We start from the raw sequence: 17,668 nt of genomic DNA, 5'->3' as shown, positions 1-17,668 counted from the left end.
TCTATTCCAACTCCAGTCCCCGTGGACACTAGGGAAGGTGTTGGATAGAAAATTAAACTTATACCCTATCCTAGAGCGCCCCCCAGCGCAATGCGTTGTAATGGTTTGTGTTGTAATGACCGTGTTGTAATGGTAGTGCGTTGTAAAAGTTTCGTTGTAAAGGTTGTTCACCTGTCTACACACCACCATGACCTCACTCTGTCAGGACTTTGCCAACAGGACACCGCCAGCGCAACGGGAACATCTAAATATGCTCAGTGCAAAACCGCCGGCATGACGCCGACGGAGTACTGGTAGCCAGCAGAAAAGACCACAGACGCACCGATTACCCAGTCTGTTGATGCCACATCTAAATATGGCAGATGAAACGCCGTCCGCTTGACAGAGTACTTGGAACCACCGCCACGGAACGACTGTCATACTGGCAAGTTCTAAACTAGGCCCTAAGTCAAAAGTAAGTCACACATACTCACTAGAAAATCTTTATTAACTGAGCCCATGGCTTATCACACAAATTATTTGAAATGTTTGTGGCAAAATTCATAACAACCCTTTTTTTGTAAAATGTGTTTGGTGGAGAAGTAAACTTTGCTGGTTGGGTGCGCTTACTTCACTCTCTTGCCTGATACTATTCCAGGCGCCTCTTTTCCCGGTACCACTTTCATAGTTCACCAGTTACCCGAGTGATGTAGAACCCCAGCAGGTCTGGGTTTACTCTGGGCTTTTAACAATTTACTGTAGAGACAACTTGGGCTCCGCTGAGCCAGCTCAAGTTCAACTTAAATTAATTCCGCATTATTGGATTCAGCGGCAGTAAATCTTTCAAGCACAATGAGGTTGTACCCTTGGTGGCAGAAACCAGAATATTGAGATCTAAATGTGGTACACAAATCTGGTGTCCTTACATCAGTTACAAAAGCCTTGCCCCGTTGGAATTAATACTAGAAAAGCACCAGGGAGTTGAGCAATATTTTTGTAAATGTGGTCACTGTGGAAGAGGTTTTCAAAAAATTCTAAACCAAAAGAGCTCAAGCCCCTCGTTACGTCTTCCTGAACCAGAGGGCTAGATGTGCATTTCAGGCATGCGTTGTATCATTAGAGCAGAGGAAGACAGGGCACTGGGTACCCACTCGGGTGCATAATGTATGCAAGAATTTGAGCATCACTTTTGTACAGGTACAGAGGATGGTCACCAGTAACATGGGGATGCGGTCGCCTTTATTAACGGGTAATATTTTGGACAAACTGTAACCTCTGCGGTACTTACATAAACCTAAGTTGGTACTGTCAGCACCATCTGGACAGGATTAAGGACCAGGACCCTATGCTGGAAAGAAACAGGACCTTCATCGAAGCTAACACCGTCCTGGACATCTCCCAATTCGGATTCTGCAACAACCACAGCACTGAGACTGACCTACTCGCCGCCACCGATGACATCCACTCCTTCCTTGAACAGGGTGAAAAGACAGCCCTCATCCTCTTAGACCGCGCCGCTGCTTTCAACCACATCACCCTCCACACCCTAGCCACCAGACTCCACGATGCCGGCATCCGTGGCAAGGCCCTCAACGGCAGAACTCAGCGGGTCAGACTCCATCCCTACCTCTCAGAACCGACAGAGACCAACTGTGGAGTGCCCCATGGCTCCTCCCTCCACCCCACCATCTTCAATGTATACATGGTGCCCCTCGCAACCATCATCAGGAACCATGGGCTCAGTATCGTCTCCTACTCCAAAGACACCCAGCTAATTCTCTCCCATACCAACAAATCCAACGTCACCAAACACAACTTCCAAAGGTGGATGAAAGCCGTTGCCACCTGGATAGAGAACAGCTGCCTGAAACTCAACTCAGAGAAAACAGAAGTCCTCATCCTTGGCTCCACCCCCTCCACATGGGACGACTCCTGGTGGCCCCCCACATACGGGAATCCCCCTACCCCAATGGACCATGCACAACCCTTCAACGTCATACTAGACTCATCACTTACAATGAACCGCCAGATAAACGCCATATCTGTGACCTGCTTCAACACCCTCTGCCTGATTCAAAAGATGTCCAGATGGAACCCAACCGAATCCAGAAAAACTGCCACGCACACTCATCAGCAGCAGACTGGACTCCGGCAATGCTCTCTATGCCGGAATCAACAAGAAACTCCTTCGCAAACTCCAGACCGTCCAGAATGCCTCAACAGCCCCATCGCAGTCACAACACTCAACACCTCCACGATCCCCACTGGCTCCCAGTCAAAAGAAGAATAACTTTCAAACTCCTCACTCAAGCATACAAGGCCCTTCACAACACCGGACCCACATACCTGACCAACCGCCTCTGCTTCCAGCAGCCCAAAAGACAACTTCGATCAGCTGATCTCTCTCTGGCCACCGTCCCACGTATCTACAAGACCAGAAGAGGAGGGAAGTCCTTCTCCTTCATTGCAGCCAAAGCCTGGAACGACCTCCCCCTCCACCTTGGCAAGCTCACACATTACCCCAGCTCAGGAAAGACCTCAAGACGTGGCTCTTCCGATAACCCAGCACTCAACAGGCGCACACCCCTTCCCCCCTCAGCGCCTTGAGACCCTCACGAGTGAGTAGTTGTGCTTTAACAACACTGATTGATTGATTTGGCATGGCTAGAAAATAGACCTTTTATCAGGTGCTCAAGGTTAACACATGTATGTTAACAACATGTTGAGCTGGTTCTGGATCACATGCTCGGGTGGGTGACCATTCTGAGTAGCCAAAGCCACAGTCATGTCCCAGGCATCAACGACCCCGACATTGAGGCCCTTGAACACTTGCGTCATGACGAGGTACTGGACGTAGCCATGGAAGTCGCTGTTGGTCTCCGCGTCGGTATGAAGCTCCCTGGTGTTCTCCGTCTTCACTATGACTTTCGTTTGGGGGCTTCGTCGCAATAAGCGCTCCACGGCTGAGCGGACTCTGACTACTCGCCTGATGAAGACCTCTAACGGGAACCCCCGGAAGTGGAGGGCCAGGGTTATGACGACTGCAGTGTAGGAGTTTCCGATCAGCTCATTGATCTGATTAACGAGACATGCATCATTGGGGATGGGGAAATAACTCATGCTAACAAATGGGTGTCCGTGCTTCTTCCAGAGGATTCTGAGGTTTCTCTCCGCGTCCACAGCCAGGTAGTTCCTATGCCATTCACCGCCATTATGGAGGTCGAAAAACCTTAGACCTGAGCAGGGGAACAGAACATTCAAGCATTAAACAAAGGATGGATTAACGACTCTCAATGGCTGTTCTGAATTAGCATAACATAACGCGTAATTGTAAAGCGCGAGTTTACCGCGACAGGTAACTTGGCGCTGAATATCAGATGTTTATTGCATTAGGTAGCTGGCGTGTATATGGGATGACATTTCAATAATAACTAAATCAAAGCACGTGCGACCTTGGGTAAGTTGAAGATCCATTGACAATGTGTTTTATGTTTAAAGTATTTCAGTACGCCCGCCCCCCAAAGGTAGGCTAGTGATGCTATACAGTAATGTAAAAAATGTAAGGTATTTGCATTACAGGCTGCATTACCACCATTCATCTCAGCATAAAAATGTGATCACATCGAAACCAGAAAAGATAAAACAGCCAATGGCAAAGCCAGCCGTGTTCGATTATTGGCCTTTCCAATGCTTTAGACCCATGCTATTCTGCCCTGGCAAAAAAAGCTCTAGTGTGATGTTGTAAACATGTGCATGCGTTATGATGCATGTACTCATACGTGTGCATTAGTGATCATGCATGTATGCATACATGTGCATGTATTACAATTCATGTATTCATTCATGTGCATTCATTATCATGCATGTACTGATACATGTGAATGTGAATGTGTTACAATTTATGTATTCGTTCATGTGCATTCATTATGTTACATGTACTCATACATGTATTATGATGTATGTATTCATACATGTACATCCATTATCATGCAGGTACTCATACATGTGCATGAGTTATGATGCATGTACTCATATGTCAGCATTTGTTATCATGCATGTGCTCATACGCCTAATGCCGCTATGTCAGCCCCAGCATGATGATGTATATGCGTCTGTGCATCATCACGCATGTGCAAGTATGCATCATGATGAGGCAGTAGCCTTTTATTATTTTAATTAACCATCACAATATAGCAGACACCCGCCTTGGAGCAATAAAGGAGATTAAAATAGAACACATGTGCATAATTTAGAAAGGAGCAGCCCGGTTGCAAATATCAGCTGCCTGACCTTCCAAACAAGGAAAAAGGTGAGGAAAAAGAAGCAATGGTGAGCACAGGACAGCAATGATGGAGCAGTCTGGCAACTGTGAGCGGCAGGACAGCAATAATGGAGCAGTCTGGCAATGGTTAGTGGGGGACAGCAATAATGGAGCAGTCTGGCAATGGTTAGTGGGGGACAGCCATAATGGAGCAGTCTGGCAATGGTTAGTGGGGGACAGCAATGATGGAGCAGTCTGGCAACTGTGAGCGGCAGGACAGCAATAATGGAGCAGTCTGGCAATTGTGAGTGGGGGGCAACAATGATGGAGTAGTCTGGCATTGGTGAGTGGGTGTCAGGGTTCGTTGGTACTCACTATGCCGACACTCCCAGGAGCAGAATGAAGAGATTTTCCTAATTCCCACCACAGACCTTCCCAGTGCCACCAAACAAAACTAGTGGCCGTGTGAACCCAGTCGGGGGAAAGGGGAAGGGGACAAAGAAGAGACTGCCTAGCTTCCCTGGTATTTAACATATAAACTTTCTTCCCCTCCGATCCTTCAGCATCTCATCTCTCCCTATGTGCCAGCTCGCACTCTGAGGTCCTCTGCTCTTCATCTTGCTATTGTTCCTCGTTTTAAGAGATCCAGGACTGGCGGACGTTCCTTTCAAGTTCTTGCCGCCAAGCTGTGGAACTCTTTGCCTGTACATATTCGTGCCATCGAGGGGCTTTCCGCCTTCAGGAAGGCAGTAAAAACCTTCCTTTTTCCCCTGGTCCCTTAGTTATGTTTGCTGTGTTGTGTTCTCTGTCTCTGTCCGGTTTTTGGTTGTGGTCTCGCGCCAGGACGCCCCTTTGCTGGGGCATCTGTGCGCGTAATAAATCCGGTTAACATAACATAACATTTCCAAACTGCTTTCTTCTTCTTCTTCCTTCTGTAAGCTCTTTTCTTTCTTACTCTCTCTCTCTTCTTGCACTAATGCGGAAATTACTGTGACAGAAAGAACACCGTTATTACTTCTCTTGCAATCCCTCCCCCACTCTCTCTCTCTTAACACCTTCTCTCTCCTTCTTCCTTACCCAGTTTTTCCTTAGGCTTAAACTCCTCTTTTATTCTTTTATGCAAGATAGTAACGTCTGCATCCTGTATTTACAAACAAAAGCTTAGTATTCTCAAATACTAGTAACCGTTCTATCTATATATGTATATATGTATCTTTCAAACACTCTCTCTCTTACTTGCTTTCTTCTGAATTCTTCTTTTCATTTTCTTCCATAGGTGTTCTTCGAGAGTCTCCCCCGCCGACTGGCCAGCAGCGAAGAACAGAAACTGAAGTACCGGTTTGTGAGTGCTGAACTATAGTTTTTCTTTGAACTATTTCCTATTTATTAAACTACTGAGAAATTCCTATTTAAATGTGCTAAAAACCTATTTAACTAACCGACGCTACGAGGCACTCTAACCTACGCCTAAGCCTGGCTTGAAAACTCTAATCTATTTCCTGACTAACTGAATACTAAATATCTAACATCTTCTCTCTGAAATTCTGTTGGTGAAGTGCGCGGTTTGGAAATCAACCGACACACTTCACAGCTGGTCTAGATCTCATGTGCAGGTGCATGAAACTTGACCGGCAACTGCCAATGCTGTTCTCCCTTTTGAGAGTACTCAGTAGACTGCTTTGTTGCGTGCTCCGATCACCCACGATTTATTTCGACCGGGTGATCTTTTCAGGACTGGCTCACTCAATGATAAGGAGGCACATTGGAATTTGTGAACTCCTTTTCTCAGAACCCTGACAGTGGGGGACAGCAATGATGGAGCGGTCTGGCAATGGTGAGTGCAGGACAGCAATGATTGAGCAGTCTGGCAATGGTGAGAGGGGGACGGCAATGAAGGAGCAGTCTGACAATGGTGAGAGGGGGACGGCAATGATGGAGCTGTCTGGCAATGGTGAGCGGGGGACGGCAATGATGGAGCAGTCGGGCAATGGTGAGAGGGGGACGGCAATGATGGAGCAGTTGGGCAATGGTGAGAGGGGGACGGCAATGATGGAGCAGTCTGGCAATGGTGAGAGGGGGACGGCAATGATGGAGCAGTCTGGCAATGGTGAGAGGGGGACGGCAATGATGAAGCAGTCTGGCAATGGTGAGCGGGGGACGGCAATGATGGAGCAGTCGGGCAATGGTGAGAGGGGGACGGCAATGATGGAGCAGTCTGGCAATGGTGAGAGGGGGACGGCAATGATGGAGCAGTCTGGCAATGGTGAGAGGGGGACGGCAATGATGGAGCAGTCTGACAATGGTGAGAGGGGGACGGCAATGATGGAGCAGTCTGGCAATGGTGAGCGCAGGACAGCAATGATGGAGCAGTCTGGCAAGGGTGAGAGGGGGACAGCAATGATGGAGCAGTCTGGCAACGGTGACCGCAGGACAGCAATGAAGGAGCAGTCTGGCAATGGTGAGAGGGGGTCGGCAATGATGCAGCAGTCTGGTAATGGTGAGAGGGGGACGGCAATGATGGAGCAGTCTGGCAATGGTGAGTGCAGGACAGCAATGAAGGAGCAGTCTGGCAATGGTGAGAGGGGGACGGCAATGATGCAGCAGTCTGGTAATGGTGAGAGGAAGACTGCAATGATGGGGCAGTCTGGCAATGGTGAGCGCAGGACAGCAATGAAGGAGCAGTCTGGTAATGGTGAGAGGTGGACGGCAATGATGGAGCAGTCTGGCAATGGTGAGAGGGGGACGGCAATGATGTAGCAGTCTGGCAATGGTGAGAGGGGGACGGCAATGATGGAGCAGTCTGGCAACGGTGAGCGCAGGACAGCAATGAGGGAGCAGTCTGGCAATGGTGAGAGGGGGACGGCAATGATGGAGCAGTCTGGCAATGGTGAGCGCAGGACAGCAATGATGGAGCAGTCTGGCAAGGGTGAGAGGGGGACAGCAATGATGGAGCAGTCTGGCAACGGTGAGCGCAGGACAGCAATGAAGGAGCAGTCTGGCAATGGTGAGAGGGGGACGGCAATGATGCAGCAGTCTGGTAATGGTGAGAGGGGGACGGCAATGATGGAGCAGTCTGGCAATGGTGAGCGCAGGACAGCAATGAAGGAGCAGTCTGGCAATGGTGAGAGGGGGACGGCAATGATGCAGCAGTCTGGTAATGGTGAGAGGGGGACTGCAATGATGGGGCAGTCTGGCAATGGTGAGCGCAGGACAGCAATGAAGGAGCAGTCTGGTAATGGTGAGAGGGGGACGGCAATGATGGAGCAGTCTGGCAATGGTGAGAGGGGGACGGCAATGATGTAGCAGTCTGGCAATGGTGAGAGGGGGACGGCAATGATGGAGCAGTCTGGCAACGGTGAGCGCAGGACAGCAATGATGGAGCAGTCTGGCAATGGTGAGAGGGGGACGGCAATGATGGAGCAGTCTGGCAACGGTGAGCGCAGGACAGCAATGACGGAGCAGTCTGGCAATGGTGAGCGGGGGACGGCAATGATTGAGTGGTCTAGAGTTGTTGGGTTGGAAGCAAATCTTGCAAAGGAGACAAAACAAAATGGAACCGGGAGGGGTGGGGGGGCAATGGTGGTGGTGGGTATTTTATTTTTAAAGCCAAGTGAGATAGTTGGCTTCAGGGGTAGCAATGTACAAGGCTTGCAGGTGTGGAGCTATACAAAATGAACTGGAGGAGATGGATTTATTTTAGTGAAATATAATCTGCCGGTTGCACGCGCATCTCTGACCGGTGCATTCACATGATGATGCTGAGGTTCGCAGGTTGCACGCGCATCTCTTTGACCGGTGCATTTACATGCTGACCCTGAGGTCTGAGGTTGCACACGCATCTCTTTCTCCGGCACCTTCACATGCTGACCCTGAGGTCTGAGGTTGCACACGCATCTCTTTCTCCGGCACCTTCACATGCTGAAGCTGAGGTCTGAGGGTTGCATGCGCATCTCTGACTGGTGCATTCACTCGCTGACCCTGAGGTCTGAGGGTTGCATGCGCATCTCTGACAGGTGCATTCACTCGCTGACCCTGAGGTCTGAGGGTTGCATGCGCATCTCTGACAGGTGCATTCACTCGCTGACCCTGAGGTCTGAGGGTTGCATGCGCATCTCTGACTGGTGCATTCACTCGCTGACCCTGAAGTTTGACGATTGCAGAACCCAGAGAACCCCAAGAACCCCAAGAACCCAGAGAACCCCAAGAACCCAGAGACCCCGAGAACCCAGAGAACCCAGAGAACCCCAAGAACCCAGAGAACCCCAAGAACCAAGAGAACCCAGAGAACCCAAGAACCCAGAGAACCCCAGAGAACCCCAAGAACCCAAGAGCCCAGAGAACCAAGAGAACCCAGAGACCCCAAGAACCTAGAGAACCCCAAGAACCCAAGAACCCAGGGTACCAAGAGAACCAAGAGAACACAAGAACCCAGAGAACCCCAAGAACCCCAAAATAACAATTATGTGTCGTGTGCAGAAGCAGCAAAAGGTAAAATGGCGTTTAAACATTTAATAAGCTCATGCTAACTTAACACGGTATATAGGTAAGCAATAACTATATGACAAGGGAACCCAGAGAACCCAGGGAACCCCAAGAACCCAGAGAACCCAGAGAACCCAGGAACCCAAAGAACCAGGAGAACCTGAGAACCCCAAGAACCCAGAGAACCCAGGGAACCAAGAGAACCCCGAGAACCCCAAGAACCAAGAGAACCCAGAGAACCCAGGGAACCCCAAGAACCCAGAGAACCCAGAGAACCAAGAGAACCCCGAGAACCCCAAGAACCCAGAGAACCAAGAGAACCCCAAGAACCCAGAGAACCAAGAGAACCAAGAGACCCCGAGAACCCAAGAACCCTGAGAACCCAGAGAACCAAGAGAACCCGAGAACCCCAAGAACCCAGAGAACCAAGGAACCCTGAGAACCAAGAGAACCAAGAGAACCCAGGGACCCCCGAGAACCTAGAAAACCCACAGACCCAGAGAACCCAGGGACCCCCGAGAACCCAGAGAACCCCGAGAACCTAGAGAATGCTGAGAACCCAGAGAACCCATAGAACCAAGAAAACCCCAAGAAACCAGAGAACCAAGAGAACCCAGAGAACCCCAAGAACCCAGAAAACCAAGAGACCTAGAGAACCCAGAGAACCCAGTGACCCCCGAGAACCCAGAGAACCCAGAGAACCCAGAGAACCCCGAGAACCCCAAGAACCAAGAGAACCCCAAGAACCCAGAGAACCAAGAGAACCCAGAGAACCCAGGGACCCCCGAGAACCCCAAGAACCTAGAGAACTAAAAGAACCCCGAGAACCCCCAAGAACCCAGAGAACCCAGGGAACCAAGAGAACCCCGAGAACCCCAAGAACCAAGAGAACCCAGAGAACCCAGAGAACCCAGGAACCCAGAGAACCAAGAGAACCCCGAGAAAACCAAGAACCCAGAGAACCCAAGAACCCAGAGAACCAAGAGAACCCCAAGAACCCAGAGAACCAAGAGAACCCCAAGAACCCAGAGAACCAAGAGAACCAAGAGACCACGAGAACCCAAGAACCCTGAGAACCCAGAGAACCAAGAGAACCCGAGAACCCCAAGAACCCAGAGAACCCAGGAACCCTGAGAACCAAGAGAACCAAGAGAACCCAGGGACCCCAGAGAACCTAGAAAACCCACAGACCCAGAGAACCCAGGGACCCCCGAGAACCCAGAGACCCCCGAGAACCTAGAGAATGCTGAGAACCCAGAGAACCCAGAGAACCCAGAGAACCCCAAGAACCCTGAGAACCCAGAGAACCCCAAGAACCAAGAGAACCCCAAGAACCCAGAGAACCAAGAGAACCCAGAGAACCCAGGGACCCCCGAGAACCCCAAGAACCTAGAGAACCAAAAGAACCCCGAGAACCCCCAAGAACCCAGAGAACCTAGGGACCCCCGAGAACCCCAAGAACCTAGAGAACCAAAAGAACCCTGAGAACCCCCAAGAACCCAGAGAACACCAAGAACCCAGAAAACCCAGAGAACCCCAAGAACCCAGAAAACCCTGAGAACCCACAGAACCCCGAGAACCCTGATAACCAAGAGAACCGAGAGAACCATAGAGAACCCCGAGATCCCGAGCAAGTGGAGCAAGTGAGGCTCACTTGAGGAACCAGAATTAGATCTGGGCCTAGTAAAACATGTAGGTATTGTCAGTAATTAGCGTGGTGTAGCTATTATACAGATACAGGGATTCAAACACTAATAAGTCTGCCCACATAACCGCTTGGGGATTCATGTACACTTTGTTGCACGTTTTTTCTCGTTATACGCACACACAGCTTAACTCGACCAGCGCCATTTTGTGGCCGAGTCTGCTTCCAGCACTAACGTAAACCTTCCATTTCCCTGACCAAAATACGTTCCTTTGTGAAATAGTACGACTGTAGCAACCTGCTGCTTCTGCACGTTAGGCCTGTCAAGGTTATAGGTGGGGGTAGATAGGGTAAGCACATTCCAGGGGAGAGCTGTGTGGACTCTCTCGGAGCTAAACGGGAGGGAGTCACCCCTCGACCTTGCTATAATGAGCTGAACTATACTGAGGACGTTTTTGTGTTCCATATATTGTCTTTCCTTCGCACCAATCTGTACCAGCCTGTACTTTTCCATCTTAGGTAACGGTTTCGAAATGTAACAGTATATATGTGATTTGCTGATAATCTGCCAGCAGTCTTCTTGGCGAACCTCGTGGGTTAGGTCGCAAGGAGCTCCTCTGGCAGAGTTTGTTTGTTATAATAAACAATTGACCTTCTACACTGCCAAATGACTAATTATTGGTAACTGGTATAGAAGCTATTTGTAAGTATGGCTCTATTTGGGTTGTAATATAATTTTCGGTACTTCACAGTGAAGACTGACAGGTGAAGAAAAGATGAGCAGACTCCTATCGATCAATCTCCCTGCTTAATTCCGATTATAAAATCTTTATGGGTATTTTAGCAGGGAGATTGTCCAAATTGGCTCCTCGATTTGTGGTATATAAATAAATAATACCGGATCTATTTTTGGATGAATGAATGAATAACAGATAGCTCAATAAAATAAGAGTCAAGATTCGAGGTAGTGGGAGTTTCTGCAGGTTTATTACAGCATAAGGACAGGATCAGGACAACCTGCATAGAATGACCCAGCAGCTGCTGGGGCTTGGTCTGGGATGAGCGCGCTAACTTTTAATAACAATGCATTGACTTATATACATAGCGCAAACACATAGCATTACATTGCAGTAGGCGTAGCAGTGGGTGGAGCAGAAGGCGTGACGCGTAGCAGTCGCGAAAGATAACAGTAAAAAGAGGTGTAACTGGGAGTATACTTAGACATGTGATGCAAACGTAACAGAATATGTCATGAATGGGCGGAAACATTGGAGGGGGCTACCTAAGGAGCCGGGACCTCTAACCTAATGGTGCGCGAAAACTGGCAATGACGTGTTACTAGGAGAAGCTGGGGGCTACGAACTCTGTGCTAGGAGCAGAGACTAGAGTCTGGAGGGTCGGAGCGACATGTGCCTGAACCCTATCTGGTATCTGATGTTTAGGGAACATGTTGATATAAACTAGAAGTCATGAGGGGAGAGCTAACTTGACTCTAAGACTGGACCATGCATTATTCTACATGTAGTGCGTGATGAAGAATATTAAATGACCATTAATACAGTATTTCTCTAACGTGGAGACGAGAAGGCTAGACAATGACGGAAACTATTGATGCAGTTCAGTAGCTTAGGAATGCAGGAGAGGAGGACTGAACTGATAGCTGGAACTATAACATACTCTTGGCAGACTCAGAGGCAGAGCCAAGCTGCACCGGGCACTGCGAGGCAGGAAGTAAGTGAAGGGTCGAGGATACAGGTGGGGGCTGTATCGCTCCTCAGCGAGGCTTTCAGGAGACAGGAGCTGAATCTGTGGTCCGGGCCCTGTTGAGGCCTGGAAACGGGGACTTTATAATGGAATAACGTGCACACTGGGAAACGTGGCAACATAACTTTACATAGGCCTGATATTCGTAGTATTCACGAGGACTGGAAACTGACATACTAGAGGTGGACACAACTGTAATTGCGTCATTAATCGGACATGGGGAATAACATATGCATATTGGTCATGCACACATAACATATGATGGATGAGGCGTAGGGACACAGAACATGGCAAAATTTACTTTTCCACATTCCCTCCTTGTCACTACGTTTCCATCAGGAAACATCAATTTTCATGATACCGTCTATCATTTCATACAGTACCATTTGCTCGTCTCTAATTGTCTTGGAACGGGATTTAGAACGGGGCTTGGGACTAGGAATACAAGAGGTAGCACACATGCTGCAAATCGCAGGGCCACATTGTATACAGAGGCAGCAGCTGAATATGATCGCTACTGCAATACCTAGAAAGGACAGGACTTTCCATCCCCATACGGAAATTATATTCCAGAACCAACCGGACCATGTCCAGGTGCCTGGGTCTTGATGTAACAGATGGGCAATTTTATGGAGTCTGGTTATAGCTGAATAAACAGACGGCGCGTTATTTGGAATGAAAATGCAGCAACTAGATCCGATGACTCTACAGGCCCCGCCCCTATCGGCCAGTATGACGTCAAGGACGAGACGATTTTGCAAAACGACAAATCTCATAGCAGATTGTTCTTCGGTTAGGTTACCTAGAGCAGAGGCAGTCTCATTTACTACAGCTTCAAGGGTTCTTGTTAATCTACGGATCAGTTTACTATTCTGGACAGGTCCTACAAAGAAGAAGAAGCCTTTATTGAAATCTGTATACTGTTCTAGAGTAGTTTCAGTATAATCGACAATTGGGGACTCCCTTCTATGTCTAATGTGTACTAGATGTGTGTTTCTGTGATAATCAGATGGGGCTAGGAAAACAGGTGGCAGTAGGAAGGCAATGTAACAGGTTCCCTCCCAATCGAGGGGCAGACGGACATATGCGGTCTGACCACAAATAAAATAAGAGTGACGTGAAGCTTTGAAAACAGATTTCCCACTGTCACTATACTTGATAACAGTAGTACATTCACTATGACCTACATGTACGGAACCATAACTACGGACACATAATTCGCCTTTGACAGGTAGTACTGAAATAGCAGGTAAGTCTGGAGTAGTATCAGACTGAACATTCAGGACCATGAAATTCGACGAATAATTACCTAAATTATAAACTTCATTTTCTAGATCTAAACCTGTTCTGTGGGGGAAACCTTGCTTGTCTGGAAAACATGTACTGTTAAGAAAAGACATATCTGTTGAGGATGACGTTAACGTGGACCATGCTCCACACGAACCATTGTGTGAGAATGGATAAGGAAACAGTGGCAGAACTCCTTTCGGTGTCTGGAAAGGGGGGAGTCGACCACACACCCAACAATTAGTGGCATTGCTGGTCTGGTGTGAGTAATGTAACATACGGATAAATGTGTTGTTACGCATAGCGAGGCGGTAAGAATATTCGTGAGGAGGCAGATCACTAAACGTGTGCTCTACTGTAGTATTAGCAGACATATTTACATGAGGAACTGGACAATACAGATAGAACGCATAGCTGGTGCAGGAAATCATAATGCTGATGAATAATATGAAACTCAGAAAAACGATACATCTGATTGAACTTTGACTGACTCTCTCACTATGGGGGTCTATTTTATACATGTCAGAAACAGTCTAACCGTTTCACCTAGGGGAGGACTTATACAATCAAACTGACTGACTTATTTTACTAGACCTGAGCTTTAACTTATACTCCTGCTGCGGAGTTTTCTCTAACAAGGGAGGGGTTGTAATAATGTCTTGTGCGGGACAGTCCTTTAAAACAATGTCTTGACAGTCTTTCGAATCTTGGGAATCCTTGGAAATGTTCTTGGAGACTGGTTTTAATCCATTGAAAAGTTTTACATGAGAAAGATGGACCCACCCCTTCCTGCCTTCCAACTTGACGGCAGTACGGGTGGTCAAGAGGACCTGACGTGGCTCCTTCCAACGTGGTTCCAGCGGACTTGATCTGTCAAAATTTCTGATCATCACCAAGGAGCCTGGAACGATCTCGTGCGGTGCCACCTCGGTATTGTCTGGAAATGCGGCAGCAACCTGTGAACGACATGAGTTGAGGGCAGACATCAAGGAAGCTAGGTAATCTGTCAGCATATTACATGAAACATCGGTAATACTTCGGGGTCTAGGAGTACCCCACATGTTAGGGGGGCGGCCGAATACGACCTCATACGGGGATAGACCTGATCTGGAATGTGCGACCATGCGCATATAAAACAGAGCGACTGGCAGAGCTACTAGCCAGTCCACACCTTTTTCTTTACAGACTTTAGCAATACGGATTTTCAGGGTCTGATTATGTCTCTCTACGAGACCGGCTGCTTCAGGATGGCGTACACAATGGAACTTCCACTGGTACCCTAACAAAAGGGAAACGTGCTTCATGAGTTCGGATGAAAATGGCTGGCCGTTATCAGAATATACGACTCTAGGGAGTCCATATCTAGGGAAGAATTCACGAACCAACTGCTTGGCAGTGGTCGCGGCTGTGTAATCTGGGACTGGATATGCTTCTGTCCACCTGGACAAAGCGCATACAACTACAAGGACATACTTGAAACCTCGACATCGCTCCATCTGAATATAATCCATCTGGAGGACCTCAAAAGGGTGGTCAGGGGGCTGGAAACCACCTTGTTCCACCGGGACACTTTTACCTGGATTAAACTGACAACATATCATACAGGTACGGACTTTCTGCTTGGCTGCAGCTCGTAAATGCTTGTTGAACCAAATGTTCTGAATACTGTCTAACATAGCTTTTTCTCCTAAATGGGCTGGACTATGTGCGGTATTGATAATGACTTGAACCATAGAATCGGGGAGAAACCATGTGGCTCTACCCTTCGTTAACCATCCCTGATCTGTCTGGACCCCTCCTTGTTCGGACCATTTCTTGATTTCTTCGGGAGTAGCATGTAACTGGATATCTATGACATCTTGTGTAGGGTCCTTAACTGTCATGCATGTAGTCAGATCTGGAGTATGTGTCTGTTTAACCGGAATGTCTGGAGTCTGTGCTGTAAGCTTGGCTGTGCGGTCTGCTAGATCATTACCTTGGGAAATAATGTCAGTGAGTTTCGTATGTGCTTTGCATTTCATGATAGCAATAGATGTCGGTAAATGTATGGCATCTAACAGGGCTTGAATAAGGAGACCATGCTGAATCTTGGTTCCATGAGAAGTCATGAAACCTCTCTCCTGCCAGAGCACTCCGAAGTCGTGTACAACTCCGAATGCATAACGTGAATCTGTATAAACATTAACTTTCAGGTTCTTGGCATGTATACAGGCTTGTGTCAGAGCGACTAGCTCTGCTGCTTGAGCGGACAGGGTATCAATACGGTGTGTTTCAATAACTTCAGTGTCAGTAGTCACTGCATACGCGGCGACTAGTTCTCCTGTATTAGTTCTCATACATGAACCATCCACATAAAGTGTCAAGTCGGGATCTGGTAACGGAATGTCTGTCAGGTCTTGTCTTGGCTTTGTCGTAATGTTAACTACTTCCACACAGTCATGTGGGTCAGGATTTGAACTAACTGATGGTAACAGTGTAGCAGGATTCAGAACGTTGCAGCGTCTAATATCTATGTGTGGCTGGAACAGTGTCAATTCATAGCCTGTTAAACGTGCAATTGTCAAGTGCTGAGTTTGTGTTCGATTTAAAAGAACTTCTACTGAATGTGGAACATGTACTGTCAGGGAATGCCCTAAAACTATGGAATCACTTTGTCTGATAGCTAGTGCTGTGGCTGCAACTGACTTGAGGCACGCAGGCAACGCCTGGGCGACTGGATCTAATGTGCTCGAGAAATAAGCACAGGGCTTGTATTGTCCTGCTTGGTCTTGTGTGAGAACAGATAATGCTGTACCTTCGCGTTCAGTAACGAAAAGTGTAAAAGGCTTACTGTAGTTCGGTGTAGCTAGAACTGGAGCTTGACATAGAGCTTTCTTTAACTCGTTGAAACTAAGTGTATGTTCAGATGTCCAAGGGAGGACAGTCGATACGGCTGCCTCCTGTGTCGTTAACTGTATCAGTGGCTTGGCTAGAAATGCATACTGGGGAATCCATTGTCTACAATAAGAAGTAAGGCCGATAAAGGCACGTACCTCCTTCTGGGTTCTGGGCTGGGGAAGACTCGCTATTAACTGGATACGGTCTGGTGTCAACTGCCTACCCCTCTTGGACAGCAAGTGTCCTAAGTATACCACTTGCTGGACACAGAATTGAAGCTTCGAAGGTGACACCTTGTGCCCCATCTCGGCTAGGAAATACAGAACTGTAAGGGATGCTCGCTCACAGGCACGTTCAGAACGGGCTGTGATCAGTAGATCATCGACATACTGGAGCAGGGCAGTGTCAGTTGGCATGTGAATGTTGTCTAGTTGTCTCTTGAGTGCTTGACTGTAAATACTAGGACTTTCTGTGAAACCTTGAGGAGCGCGTGTAAACATATAGCTCCTTCCATTTAAACAAAATCCGAAAAGAAACTGGCTGTCTGGATGAATTGGAACACTAAAAAATGCATTCTTGAGGTCTATGACAGTGAAAAACATGGCTTCAGAATCAATGGCTGTTAACAGGGAAGAGATGTCTGGGACAACTGGGTACTGAGGAATAATACATTTATTAAGCTCTCGTAAATCAATCACTAATCGATATACTGGGGGTGCATTTGGATCAGTACGTTTCATGACTGGAATGATCGGAGAATTGCATACATTGGAGTCAGTTTCTACAACTACTCCTTGAGCCATGAGCTCGTCAATAATTTTGGATAAGGCTGCTACAGCCTCAGGTGGCAATCTGTACTGTCTGATTCGGGGTAACACTACACCTGGTTTGAGAGTCACACGATGGGGTGTGATTTGCATGTAACCTACATCAGTTGGACCTTGCGCCCATAAATGCTGTGGAACTTTAGACAATCTTGAATCAAAATCTCGTAATACATAGTGACCCTTGAAGTCACGTAGGAACAGACGTATTCCCTCTGGGGAACAGCAAATAACTGCACCTAATTCTTTCAGTGTCTTAATGCCTAATAGGTTTTCTGGACATGACTTAGTAAGTAACAGATCAGTAGTACGGGACAATGGACCTACTTCTAGAGTAACTGGCTTTGATATCTCATTAACTATTGGCTTTCCTGAAAATCCAAGGGAAACATTTCTTGAGCCTGAGAGCGGAGCCCCTGGAACTTCGGCGTGACTAATTGTGGTCCTACTTGCCCCTGTATCGATCAAAAACTTTCTATCTTTCCCTAATACTTGACTGTGAACATAGGGACCTTCTTGATCTACAGGTATCTCGATGAGAGGCAAGCC

At 47.8% G+C, this 17,668-nt stretch overlaps 1 protein-coding gene across 1 annotated transcript in view; it reads right to left on the bottom strand.

The window, feature by feature from the left end:
- Positions 1 to 468: 468 nt before the first annotated feature.
- The window catches only part of LOC144773672 (NXPE family member 1-like), a 129,989-nt gene continuing 112,789 nt past the window's right edge, over positions 469 to 17,668 (bottom strand). Inside the window, exon 7 of the mRNA XM_078658826.1 lies at positions 469 to 3,215. Within this exon, the coding sequence (XP_078514952.1) occupies positions 2,677 to 3,215 (539 nt within the window). The 3' untranslated portion in view covers positions 469 to 2,676. The remainder of the gene's footprint in view (positions 3,216 to 17,668) is intronic.

The sequence above is a fragment of the Lissotriton helveticus genome, chromosome 8, assembly GCF_964261635.1.
Source record: "Lissotriton helveticus chromosome 8, aLisHel1.1, whole genome shotgun sequence".
Lineage (NCBI taxonomy): Eukaryota > Metazoa > Chordata > Amphibia > Caudata > Salamandridae > Lissotriton > Lissotriton helveticus.
The sequence above is the reverse complement of the archived record's forward strand: the minus strand, read 5'-3'. Positions and strand labels throughout refer to the sequence as shown.